Here is a 13632-nt window from a genome sequence, read left to right as displayed (position 1 = left end):
AATAATTTAATGGGTTTTATCCCTAATCTTGATCTAATTTTAACAAAGAAAGGGAATATGTTGTTTGTTAATGTGTTTATAAAAGCAAAATTAGTGCAAATACTTAGTTTGATTGATGCAACTGTAGTGTAACAATACAAAATTTAACTGTTGGATTTTTGGATTTCTTGTCAAAACTCCTTTGTCCAGATATAAAATAGGGGGAGAATCAGGGTCTTAATGCCTTTTCTCTCCATATTCCACCATCAAACTCCATTTGAATAAGTCAGAGCCAACTCATCCTGCTAAGTAATGTGGATTAACATTCCTCACTGTCTCCCAGCAAGAGAAAAAGGCCAGAAGATACAGAAAGGGACAGGAAAAAGAAGGACTATCACATAAAAGCTTTAAGCTCAACATAGCATATGCTGCACAGTGTCATCGTAAATAACCACCCAGAGCATTTAGGGGAGGACAGAGGTAATCCAAACAAACCCAGAAAATCTTCCGGAGATAATTCATAACTACCTTTCTGGATCGGGAGGGCTGTTAGATACTTACAACACACTCAAAAAGGCCAGGACAAAAACTATTTTAAAATGCCTTCCCTGAGCAGCTTCATAAACAATTCATATCTAAATCAAACTAAAATCAATCATACTTATATTAGTCAAGCAGTTACATACATACATCCAGCATGAGGCCATCTGCCATCTTTTCCTTTAGGATCTCACACAAACACGCAGAGCTGTGTGGAGGCAGGAGGGGGTGAGAAAGCAGTAAAACTCAGGACTGACAAGACAAGAGTAGCCTTTAGTACTAAATATGGTTCACCCACAAATCAAGGAATTATTCTGTCTTGGAAGTCAAAGGAGTAGTCATCCTATTGCCTCAACAGCCATTAGGGATATCAACCAAACCTAAACAACAAAGGCCGTAAAGGTAAAGTGCTTTTCAAAAATGTTCATACCCTTTGAACCTTTCACACATTTTGCCACATCACAAACTCAAACTTGATAGAGCAACACATAATTGTTTAGTGAGAGGAAAATGATGCATACTTTTCATTTAAAAAATATAAAATGTGGCTTAGATTGTGGTCTGCCCCCAACTAACTACACTGGGCAGGTAGTTGTCCCAGTGCAACTAGCTGCCCTTACAAGTCTAATCAGTAAACAGAGTCCACTGGTGTAATTTAATGTCAGTACAAATCCAGCTGTTCTGTAAAGGCCCCTGAGGTTTGTTCAAAAAGATTAGCGAACAAACAGCATCATGAAGACCAAGGAACACAGCGGACAGCTTATGGGAAAAGCTCTGGAGAAATTTAAAGCAAGGTTAGGTTATCAAAACATTTCCCAAGCTTCAAACATCTCATAGGAAACTATGCAAGCCATTGAAGAGAGACAAGAATTGAATTGTTGAAAAATTAGCTAGAAGACGTTTACCACGAGTCATGTAGAGCATACATGTGGGGGGGGAAAAAAGGATCCGATCAGATGAGATCAAAATTAAACTTTCCATTCTACTGTAAAAGCTAACACAGCAAATGACCCTGAACACACCATCACTGCTTGTGAAACAGGCTCAGAGTATCATGCTGTGGAGATGCTTTGTGTGGTAGCAGTTATCCTCTTAGGAGGGCAAAAACTCTGAACATACAACCAAAGCTAAAAGTTAATCATTTGAAATGACCTAGTCAAAGTTCAGACTGATATTCAATTGAGAATCTGAGGCTAAAATAAAGATATTCAACCTCTCCATTCAAATTGAGTGAGCTTTGTTTTTTTTTTTTAAGATTCAAGGGCAACACTCACTTACCCTAAAGGACTTGCAGCTCTAACTGCAATGAAGAAGGTTCTAGAGTCAAAGGGGCTGAATACAGTTCAAATCTTCTTATACTTTTAGCTCCAGAAACACTGAAAAACTAGGTATCCTATTCTTTCCATGTCATATTTATGCATTACATTATTTGAAATCCAAAACAAAATTAATAAAATGTAAAAAGATTTAGCAAAGCATTGCAAACACAGATATGGGCAACTCGTTTTCATAAGAAGTCAAACGCTGCAGTACTTCACAAAAGGTCATCTTATTGCCGTCAACAGCTATTAGTAGTAAAGGCAGTGGAAATGGCTCTCATCCATCCTTATCTTTAATGAATCTACATTTTCAGGGGGTGGCGGGGCGCACAACAGCCACGTTAAGAGTCCTCCTCATGTCTATCAATGGGTTGAAGTCTCTCCCCGTGCCGAGGCTTCAGAATCACAAAGGGACTTTAATCTAAAACCCGAAGCTCTTTCGCAAGAGAGAAGCTGAGTGATAGCAAACAGATCTGCTTCATCTACATGCGAGAGAGATTATCTCTCGTGGAAACAAAGAAAAGAGTCTTTAAAATATAAATACGCTTGTAAAGGACTTGAACCGTCTCTAAAAAGTGGTTTAATTGTAATAAGTACACGTTGGAGTGCAGTTAAGTTTTTCTGCAGATTGGCACATAGATGAATGGGGCATAACCGCAAAGAGCAGAGCCAACAGAAACGCTGAGGAGAGACAGGAAGGATTCCCAGTGGAAGAGGAAAGCTGTAGAAACTCACCGGACGCGCTCAGGTCCAGCACGCCTTGGAGCAGCAGGGAGATCCACAGAGCGCAGGCTGGACATCTCCACAGACGTTCCCGCACCGCGGCCCGATTTTGATACATTCCTCTGGCTCTGTCTAACACCCTTAGCCGCTTTTCACATCCAAATCCGAGCGGGATCGTTGAGTTCTCTTCCCCCCCAAAATGCGTCTCCAAATTCAGCGGCGCGCTGCCTTAAGGTTTGTTGTTTGCGCTTTCCTTCAGAAAAAAAAAAAAAATTAAAAAAGCGCACTGGGTTACCTGGATAAAAAAAATGAAGGAGAAAGTCGCGTCTTTTCCTTCTTCTCTCTTTGGAGCCCTAACTGTGTGTGTGTCTCGCTCCAAATGAGCACAAACTTCTTCCAACAAACTTGAGTAATCAGAATTGTGCCCCAAAGGAACCACATGGTTGTGTTTAGACACGTGTCGCCACCGTGCGTTCACTACAGGAAAAACAACGGAACGAACCGAGGCTTCTCTATTTCCATAAAAATGACATTACTATGTTTTCAGAATTATATTTTTATTTCTAGAAAATTTTCATTTTCATTACCTATTTTAAAGTACTATTAGGTTACTGTTCAAACAGCTAAATAAAGATTTTAATTATAAATGTTTGACTGCAGAACCCGTATTTTCAGGGGAATCACTGAAAACACATCAACCAGTCTTGTTATATTTGATAAATTATTTTTGGTCCAGGAAAAATCAGATAAAGGTTAGTTACAGGCTAGGTTTTAATAAACATAGAGATAATCTTGCTTCATTTTTACTAGGGTTCAAATCAGTTGCCTCTATCGAACAACCTGCAGCACATCTTTAGATGTCTGATAAATGATGAAAGTCCTAAAGGTTCACAAGGTTAGCTTTTTTGAAGGCTGCACAATAGTCCTAAACTGCCCTTGTGTATGATTGTGAGCGTATCCTTGGTTGTTTGTGCTTCAGATTTTAACATGAAAAACCTTAAAGCTCTATAGTTCAAACAAAGAAAAGCTAATGAAAGGCAGAAAGTTCTAGTTAAAACATTTCTTGTTAGCATAATCTCATAGCAAAGCTAATTGTTGTACTGATGAATATTTTTGATAGTCTGACCTGATTTGCCTAAGAGAATTACAACAGACATCAAAATCTATAAACAAAGAACAATTACATTAAAAGAATTTTAACTATTCAAATTTAAAGGTATATACATTTTAACTGTTACATACAATAAGCTCTTTGATCTGGGAAAACATTTTTTTTTGTTTACAAATTGATGAGAAAACGCACAAATACTTAAATATAACAGGTCTGTGGTGAATTTATTAAGGCCACAACTTTTTACTGTAGAATAACAACACTGTTAGGCTGCAGTTGGTTGCCTTTGTCGCCTCACAGTAGGTGAGTCTCTGGTTGGCCCCCAGCGGATGAGAAGGGGTCTTTTTGTGATGTTAGCATGTTCCCCATTTGCATGCATGTGTTCTGTCTGTACAGCTTGGCTTTCTCCGACAATCCAGTCTAAGACCATGCATGTTAGGTTATTTGTGAAACTGAATTGTTAAACTGACAAGCAATGAATTGTTAAACTGACCCAAGAAGTAACTGGATGTATGGTCATGTTGGCCCCAGTTTGGGATGGACGTTAGCTCCTGGTGAACAGACCAAAGCAGCTTCAAAAAAATGGATGAATGAGAAAACAAGACATAAAGTCAGAAAGTAGAATTTTTTCTAGGAACTGCAATTCCTATAAATACTTGCCTGTTAATAAGGCAAGTATCTAATAAAACGCAGATCTGAGTAATGTGAATGAGTAAACTGTACATGAAGCTCTCTGATAATGACCCACCTGGTGTTGTTTAGTGTACCGTTTCATACCAACAAGATAAATTACCTAATGCATTAAAACCGCATTCTAATACTTAGCTCACAGATTTACTTCGTGGTCATGCATTTTTTTTGACAAAGACAGACGAGGATGAATGTCGGAGGGAGGAAGTGTGGGGAAAAGACAAAGGCCTCTTGTGCCAGTCGACATGCCACACAATCACCTTAACAGGCTTATCTAAGAGGCATTACAATACTGTTAACATATCACTTCTTCTCCGTAACCCCAAACCTAGTTTCATTTGGCTCTTCTTTGACACAGATTTTGACCCCGCTTGTGTTTTCATCACACACTTTACTGTCAGAAGAATGGTAACAATTTAGCATCCCTGGTTAGACCACAGCACACCCTCATTAGAGAGGAACATCAGCTTCTCTGAGGCAGGTTTTGATTTAACTCTTGCAGAAAAAAAAACATGCAACAATTATTGTCTGGAATGGCTTATTGCCATCTACAGAGCAAAAGGATTGAATCAGATTCTATGTAACTATAGAAAGCCATGGGTAGCATAAAGCATCCCTCCCTTTTATCTTTTAATCTACCCACAGAATCCTCCCTGCAGAGCTGCTGTTAACTAAAGGGTGGAGATAACACTGTCCAAGTTTCCTGTAAGGGATGAGATAGGGTAAAGCTGTGTACATTTCTGTTCCGATTGTCTTCTGGATTCCAGTAAAGCTGTAGACTTTGTGGACCCCAGCTCCACCCCACTACTCCAAACCTGCTGGGCAAAATTCAGAATGACTGTTGGAGGGAGAGCACAGTGTAATCCCACCATACCATCCCCCACTCAGCGTTCCCCTACAACACCAGCAAAGTCCCTAAGGTCATGGGAGACATCCCTGATGTCACTGGTGTATGCATGTTTGTCTGTGTGAAACGTTTTAATGCAGATGTGTATGTCTAAACTGCAGTTGGAGGTGCTACTGCTTATTGACATTGGGAAGAAGGAACATGCCGCAGCATGAAACCATCATCCAACCAGCATGAAATCATCATCCAACCAGTACGAAACCATCATCCAACCAGTACGAAACCATCATCCAACCAGCACGAAACCATCATCCAACCAGTACGAAACCATCATCCAACCAGTACGAAACCATCATCCAACCAGTACGAAACCATCATCCAACCAGTACGAAACCATCATCCAACCAGCATGAAACCATCATCCAACCAGTACGAAACCATCATCCAACCAGCATGAAACCATCCTCCAACCAGTACGAAACCATCATCCAACCAGCACCTCTTGGACTCTCTTCAAAATGTGAGTGACACAGGACGGACAGTTCAAGGTTTCCTTATATTTCTCTAGTTAAATGGTTTTAAAAAAAACAAACAAATAAGAGTTGTGATGAACAAATGAACATTAAAAAGCTTTTTTTTGGGGTGTGCTATGGTGGCGCAAGGGGTTAGAACGCCCCACGTTTGGAGGCCTTAGTCCTCGACGCGGACGTCGCGGGTTCGACTCCCGGTCCCGACGACCTTTGCCGCATGTCTTCTCCTCACCCTCCTTCCTGTCTGCCTACTGTAGAAAAAAAATACGAGCCACTAGCGCCGCAAAAATTCTTCGGAGAAAAAAAAAGCTTTTTTTTAATGTAAAAAGCTTTTCACTAAAGTTTAAAAAAGCGATTATGGTTCAGCAGCAACTTTGTCTGTTGATATTAAAAACTTTACCAGGAATCCCAGTAAAAGTGAAAGACCCCTCCCATACATGTTATCTGATTTCCACAGTGCCAAATTGTCCGTGCACATCATTCCATAGACCAGTAGGTATATATTTTTTTTAGGAGAGCAGTGATAAATCCTCCTAGGGATTTTTGAACTAGGAACTTTTAATATTTAAATTTCTCGATTGAGTCTAAACATAAATCTTTTCTACTGTTAGTTTGAACTTTCTCAAACTTTGCTCAGTTTTTTCCAGACACTCATCTAGCTTCTGAGCTACTTTGAGAGACAGAAAAATGGACGTATAGATAATGTCTGAGTGCATCATTTCACATAAGATTCCTGTGAACACAACAGAAAGCTCTTGTGTTCCAGTCAAATCATGTGTCGAGCAAATACCAGCAAAATAAAAATCCGACGAGGCTAATTACAGTAAGAGGAAATGTGTGAGATGACATTCGTTATGTAAGTCATGTCTCACTCCTGAGCCATTTATAGGACAAACAACCAAATTATTTTCATCCAGTGTGCTTTAGGTGGTTTGAATTCAGATGTCAACGCTTCACTTCTGGGGCCAATCATGACGTGAAATTACTTCTGACACATCTGCCCTGTTTCTTTTTCCTTGATCTATATCAATGTAATCCTGCCTCATAATAAGATAAGATTATTAAAATTGCAACCATGCATGGTGAAAGTCATCTTCCTTTAATAAAGGGAGGGGGATGAGGGTTCAAAAGGTCTCTTTGAGAGCAGATGCCAGAGGCTGCGACTCTCTGCTGCAACTAAACGACATGCACAGGGAGGCGCTTTGTTCCACAGCTAGCAGGGATGTCTCAGTCAATAAATAAGACTGAAAGAATGATAATGATAATTATTTCAACATATCTCTGACATCCTTTTGCTTTCCCAAGTTTTCTATTCAATATTCTGATGAAATCTAAAAGTTGAGCTTTTATTGTAATATCTGAAGACCATTCAGAGATACAGCTGGGATGAAACGCTCTTTAATGGCCAACGGACATGTCAAAACTCTCTGATGAATGCTGTTAGGTCTGTCTTAATATGCATAAGTGTTCATACCTCTTTTTCACTTTGTCACATTACAACATGTGGTGTGCAAGTCACCTAATTAGGGAATCGAGCCCATCTGTGTGTAATTTAATCTTAGAATAATTCCAGCTGTTCTGTGAAGAACTCTGATATTTGTTAAAGAACAAACGGGATCATGAAGACAAAGTAACACAGCAGATAAGTTAGGGAGAAAGTTGTGGAGAACTTTAAAGCAGGGTTAGATTATAAAATGATATATCAAGCTTTGAAATCTAACAGAACATTTTTCAGTTCATCATCCAAAAACTGCAAACAGTATGGCACAACTGCTGTCTTCTGAAATTGCCAGAATATAAGATTGTTAATCAGAGAGGCAAACAAGAAGCAGGTGATAACTCTGTATTAGCTGTGTGGATCCAAATATCCGCTGGGAGAATCTGTCGACAGGACAGCTACTTATGGCAACAGTTTCAAGACGAAAGCCAAAAGAAGTCCTCTTTACAGCTTGCCTCAAGCCATGAAAAAAGACACAGCAAATATGTGGAAGAAGGTGTCACCATCTCCAATACAGAGCAGTACTGGCACAGAAAACATGGAGGACAATCCTAAGTTAAAGCCAGAGGACTACACTAGATAATGGTTTAAATCAGGGGTGCTCAAGTCTGGTCCTCGAGAGCTACTATTCGGCAACTTTCACATGCATTCCTTCTCCAACACGCCTGAATCAAGAGAGATGCATATTGCTGGACCTCTGCAGAGCTGAATGTTTGCTGGTGAGGAAATTAAGCTATTTGGTTCAGGTATGTTTGAGCAAGGATGCATGTAAAAGTTACAGGAGGATTAAGGTGGAACAGTCAGTCCAGAAAAATTAAACTAAACTTAAGTCAGAGCCAAAATAGGATGGCTTAGATTAAGCCATACTTATCTATTAGAACAAGTCAACTGTGGTCCAGACACACTGAGAATGAGCTGTACGACTTGAAAAATGATGTTTTCTCTATTGCTCTCTGTTCAATCTGATCAAACTTTTGACATTCTACAAAGAATTGAAGAAACAATCAGCCTGGAGATAGAGACATCAATCAATGTCTGTACTTGCTTATCTTGGAGGGTTTCTTGTGTCTTTAGTGGTCATTGGGCAAGAGGCAAGGTACACTCTGGACAGGTCACCAGTCCTTGTATGATTGTTTAAATTAACAAATTAACCAGTCTGGACTGTGGGAGGAAACCAGAGTGAGGGAGAGTTTGATTGTGGGCTTAAATTTTTTTTCTACTATTTATACTTCTAAAGAAGAAAACTATAACGACATTTTAAACAGTCTGCCTTAAATAATCGTGGTAGAAATTAAATCCCCACTACCTGATTTTCTTTCATCTTTACTGCGATAAAAGGTCCAGTAGTCTCGGTCTGACACACACTACACAGGACAATGAACCATATAAGTGTAGTGTCTTGTGGAGTATTTATTTTCCTCTTGATTTAGTGAAAGTAGAAGATTCTGTGAGAACTCTGGACAAAATCCAGCCTCTGTTCCACACGACTCAGTTTTACTGAGTGGTCAGAAACGTTCCAGCTCATCTTGGACCGTTACTTACAGTTTTTAATGGCCTCACACATCATCCTGTACACTTGGCTCCAGACCCGGAAAACTGAGACGGTAAAACTGATGATTCATATGGTGCCTCTGCATCTATTAGTGTCAACCTTTATTTTCGGATTCTCTGAGACTTGGCTAACCTCACACACCCTATGAAAAGCTTGTTCACTTCTTCAGCTAAGCGGAGTTGCTTTGGTTTCTCACTTGCTTTTTAGGCTTGCTAATTTTTAGTTAAACAATAAATGGAAAGTAATGTGGCAGAGAATATTGTCGATCTTGTGAAAACACACAACGGTGGGGAAACGTCCCTTTTCTTGCACGGGGTTGTGGCCCTATTTAAAGACACAATTACAGCAAATCTTACAATTACATTGGTCTGTTTAAATACATAAGAACGCAGCTTTCATGTGATGAAATATAGCTGGCAAGCAGCATGGAGCCAGCACAAAATGATTGGTAGCAATGCTCAATGTTTGCAGAATGCTGGCAAAATGCACAGGTTATAAATGCCTCATATCTAGAAGCCTTTTATGTGCTCACTTTCTGCAAGATTGTGAAACTTTTTTTGTTTGGCATGATATGAAAAACTGTTGGGGATGATGTCAGACAACACATTAAGCAAAGATTAAATTCTAAAGGTACTGGTGTAGAGATGATTTAACAGTCTATTAATTTAATAAATAATGGGCAATACTTTACTTTTCTCCCCACTGCTTTTATTTCTGTTACAGCTCCAGAAATGCTCATGTTCTCATCAGTTACATTAATGTCATCTCTTTGGGATTTTTTTTTACTGGCTGATAATTTTTGGGACAGATAATGAAATATGCAAGCTAAACTCTTGGATGCACATGTTTGTGGATATTTTTGTAATCCAGTAAGGGTCAGAATTCCATATTCAAATACACAAATAAAACCAAACTGATCCTTCCATTGATCCATTCATTGCATGTACCAATCAATGATGACTTTGATTTATTCTGGGAAGATATTTGGCTATTACACTGGAACTAAATCAGGCCTTCAGGGCAATGTTACCATCACCATTCACTGGAAAGGCTGTTTGATCCCTCCAAAAACAGTTGTAGTTTTGTGGCCAAACAGATCAATCTTTCTATTATTTGACCATAAAACATTTATTAAACGCATGTTGGCATATGTAAATCAGTCAAACATGAAGGTGTTGATTTTGGAGTCGGTGGAACTGGTTTCACCAGTTGGACAGGGATACTGGTACTCAAGTTTATACTGGTTTATAACTGGCTGGGACCTTTTATGGTTTCTAGTTTGTTTTGGAAAGTCCAGACAAATTTCCTTTCATTTGAGGTGACATTTGGTTAGATTAGTTGAACAGTTGCCTGTTCTAACAAGACAGCTATCCTAAGCAAACTTCAAAACTGTACAGAATGAAGCAGATAGGTCAACACTCCATGTCTGGACAGGACCTGAATTCAACCCTAATGAATATTTATAGGCTACACTTCAAAGCTGTTGTTTTACCATCCAATTTTGATCAAGTATGGGTTGAGGTAAATCCTCAAGTTCAAATTTTTGCATCCAATTTTGTTTATTTATGTTCATTATAGTTCTAAAGTCCTTACACTGTAACTCAAGAGCATAAACTTTAAAATACTTCTGCATGTTTATAAATCACTGAAAGGCTCAGCACCAGAATACTGTACATTAAACACCTGTTGCTGTTGTATCAGCCTTCCAGACCACTCAGGTCTCCTGGTTCTGGTCTGCTCTGCATCCCCAGAACCTGAATATGAAGAAGCAGCATTCAGTTTTCATGTGCCACTAATCTGGAACAAACTTCCAGAAAACTGCAAAGATGCTGAAACACAATGAAGGTTAAAATTCTACCTGTTGGGCGTGCCGTGGTGGCGTAGGGGTTAGCGCGACCCGTATTTGGAGGCCTTGAGTCCTCGACGCGGCCTTCGCGGGTTCGACTCCCGGACCCGACGACATTTGCCGCATGTCTTCCCCCCTCTCCTTCCCCGTTTCCTGTCAGCCTACTGTGATATAAGGGGACACTAGAGCCCACAAAAAGACCCCTGGAGGGGTAAAAAAAAAAAAAAAAAAAATTCTACCTGTTTAAAGTTGGCTTTACTTTCTAGTAACATTGATCAACATTTTTGATATACATTTTCTTAATGATTTTGTTGATGTTATTGGACAAAATGTAATGTTTATTGCTCGTTTCATAATTAGTTACTGTATTTTTTTTTAATTTTGTATAGCGCTTAAATTTATTTTTGTATAATCACCCAAACCTGAAAATTACATTCAAAATTTATTGTCGTGATGAACATGTGTAATTTCCATTTCACAAATAAGCTATTCAAACTATTGGAAAATATTTTAAGTTTCCGAAAAGTTTCATGCAAGAAAAATAAGTTCTCATTTGTTAAAAATAAAATACAGTCAAGACATTTGTCAGACAAACAATGTCATGATTAGGGTTTACGGAACTAGAGACCACCTCTAAGTGGTTCCTGTCTGTCACCTTTTGTGTAATTCACAAGTTTCAGTAACAGCTAAACAAATCCATAAGCATGATGCTTCCACAAATGAGCTTAAGCTCTTGATTCTATCAAACATTTTATGGCTTTGAGTGACAAAGTAGCTCAAGCTAAGGGTAATTCATTTATAAAATGCATCCAAAGTTTAATAAAATCGCAGAATTTGAATGCTTTATAATCTTTCCCTCATAGAAAAAAAGAATACAATGTACTGCTATTCATTGGACTTTGTGCTCACTTGAATTTAAGACTTAAGATGACCAGATTAGAGGTCATTTTATTCTGTTGAAAATGAACTAAGACAAAAAAAAAAGAAAAAACATAACTATTCATTACAGTTCAAAAGAAACTGGAATAAAATACTGTGTCATCATGGTCTTCCTGTCGTACTTCATCAAGTGTGCAGAAACAGATGAAACATTTCAAACAGACAAGAAGAGACCTCATTTCTTCACTTGGCCTTATTACTGTGCTTTCAGAATGACGTCTTTGTCCTGTATTGCCCTTTTCCAGCAGGAGGCTATTCTAAAATCACCCAGTTCCACAACAAAAAAAGAGTTATTTGGACATTTAATAGCTGGAGACTAGGCCAGTTTAATGTAAGCCTCTCATTGATTACCTATGTAATGACAGCCAATCCAAATAAAGTCTGTGTGCTATTATGAAGCAAACAAAAAGAACATGTTATACATTGCAGTATATCAGCTTGACAAGGTTTAAACAATGCTGCACGGAAAAAAATTCCACTCTGCCCTGATTCCTTGTGGAATAAAAAGGAACTTGCTGCAGATGTAGAGCCCAGAAGCTCCATTTTCTAACTTTGAAGAGCTGCAGCCAGCCATAAAGACCTTATCTGCAAACTTAATGTGAACATGGACAAAAAAAGATCGGACACTCTCACTCAGATCTAAAGCCAACAACGCCATGCAAAATGTGTCTTAGAGCACCCACAAGTTAACAGACAGGACATGAATGTCTGATGAAACTGTGGGTTGTACTGTCATCATAGATAGCTGCATGAAAAACTTTAGCTCACTAAAGTTAACCATTAGTGCATAAATATTAACATTGTTTATTTGGTTGATCTGGACGAGCATGATACCTAAATAAATGCAGTATAATGTGTGACAGAGGCAAGTTTTCCATACTGCAATCCAAGAAAAGAGAATTGATACTCCTGCTTGCCAAAGTTCACCTGATTTTCCACCCAAGTGTCAAATTAACTAAATTGCGACCAATTTTCCAAAAATAACTGAGGTCTTTGAGGAAAAGGCTTAAACTAATCCAGCACCTCAATCTAAAATGATCCAAGCTGCTTGCTGGCCTTCTAAAATTTCACATTCTCTTACAAAAAAAGGAAAGAAAATAAAACCCCATCAGCTTAACTTAGATAAAGTTTGAGGGATTCTCAACATCCTGAAACTTTATAAGTGTAATTTTTTATTATAAATACAGTGTCTCTCATTACAAAAAAAAAAGATTGAGGAGGGACAGGAATAATGTTTATAATTTTCTGTCTTCTTCAGGATTGTTTTTGGAGGGATACTGAAGCACTTGGCTCGCTCCTCCTCCAACAGGATGTCTACGTTTATCTACAGTAATTTTTCAGCTCAGCGAAGAAAAGTTCCTTATCAGCACTAAACACAATCTTCTCTTGTGAACGTTCAGGGTTTTTATCCTGGTTTGTTCAGGAAATTATTTCTCAAAGGAAAGTTGACACATAAATGTGTAGCAGACTAAATATTACAGGGCATCTTAAGAAATTAGAATATCAACTCAGTTTAGAAAATTTAACTCATTATGTATATTAATTACAGTAGGACCTAAGTCTAAGCATTTATTTCTGCATATTTTTACAAGTAAGGCTTACAGCTAATTTAAAACCATAATTCAATTTCTCTGAATTTCATAACACCAATGAAAAAATTAATTTTAATAAAGAAATTACATACTTACATTATAAGCTGATGTTTGCTTAGTAGTAAATGACACCCTCCATAGAAAGAGCAAGCCAGAAAACAGCTGGTTAAAGGAAAGTTTATTAAACTTTCTTTTAACAAACATATTAAGGGAAAGTTAAGTGGAAGGAAGAGCACTGTAGAAAATTTTTTTCTACACTTTGCTGACAAGCTTTATTGGTCTATGTCTTATTCTGTTACAAATAATTAAGATATATCACTTTGCATGTAATTAATCATCCATTAATTTTTTTTTTATTTTAAATTACAGATTAATTTTTGTTATTATATTCTAATTTACTAAGGTCCAACAGTAAACTCAAAAGAATATCTATGCTGAAAACACTAAAAATCAAATCTGACCACAG

At 38.1% G+C, this 13632-nt stretch overlaps 1 protein-coding gene across 1 annotated transcript in view; it reads right to left on the bottom strand.

The window, feature by feature from the left end:
• Positions 1-2950, bottom strand: part of ror1 (receptor tyrosine kinase-like orphan receptor 1) — a 153353-nt gene extending 150403 nt beyond the window's left edge. Inside the window, exon 1 of the mRNA XM_032572877.1 lies at positions 2574-2950. Coding sequence (XP_032428768.1) covers positions 2574-2679 — 106 coding nt within the window. The 5' untranslated portion in view covers positions 2680-2950. The remainder of the gene's footprint in view (positions 1-2573) is intronic.
• Between the last annotated feature and the right edge of the window lie 10682 nt (positions 2951-13632).

This window comes from Xiphophorus hellerii, chromosome 9 (assembly GCF_003331165.1).
Source record: "Xiphophorus hellerii strain 12219 chromosome 9, Xiphophorus_hellerii-4.1, whole genome shotgun sequence".
In the NCBI taxonomy this organism is placed as follows: domain Eukaryota; kingdom Metazoa; phylum Chordata; class Actinopteri; order Cyprinodontiformes; family Poeciliidae; genus Xiphophorus; species Xiphophorus hellerii.
Note: the sequence above shows the minus strand (reverse complement) of the source record. Positions and strands in the feature narration are given on the sequence as shown.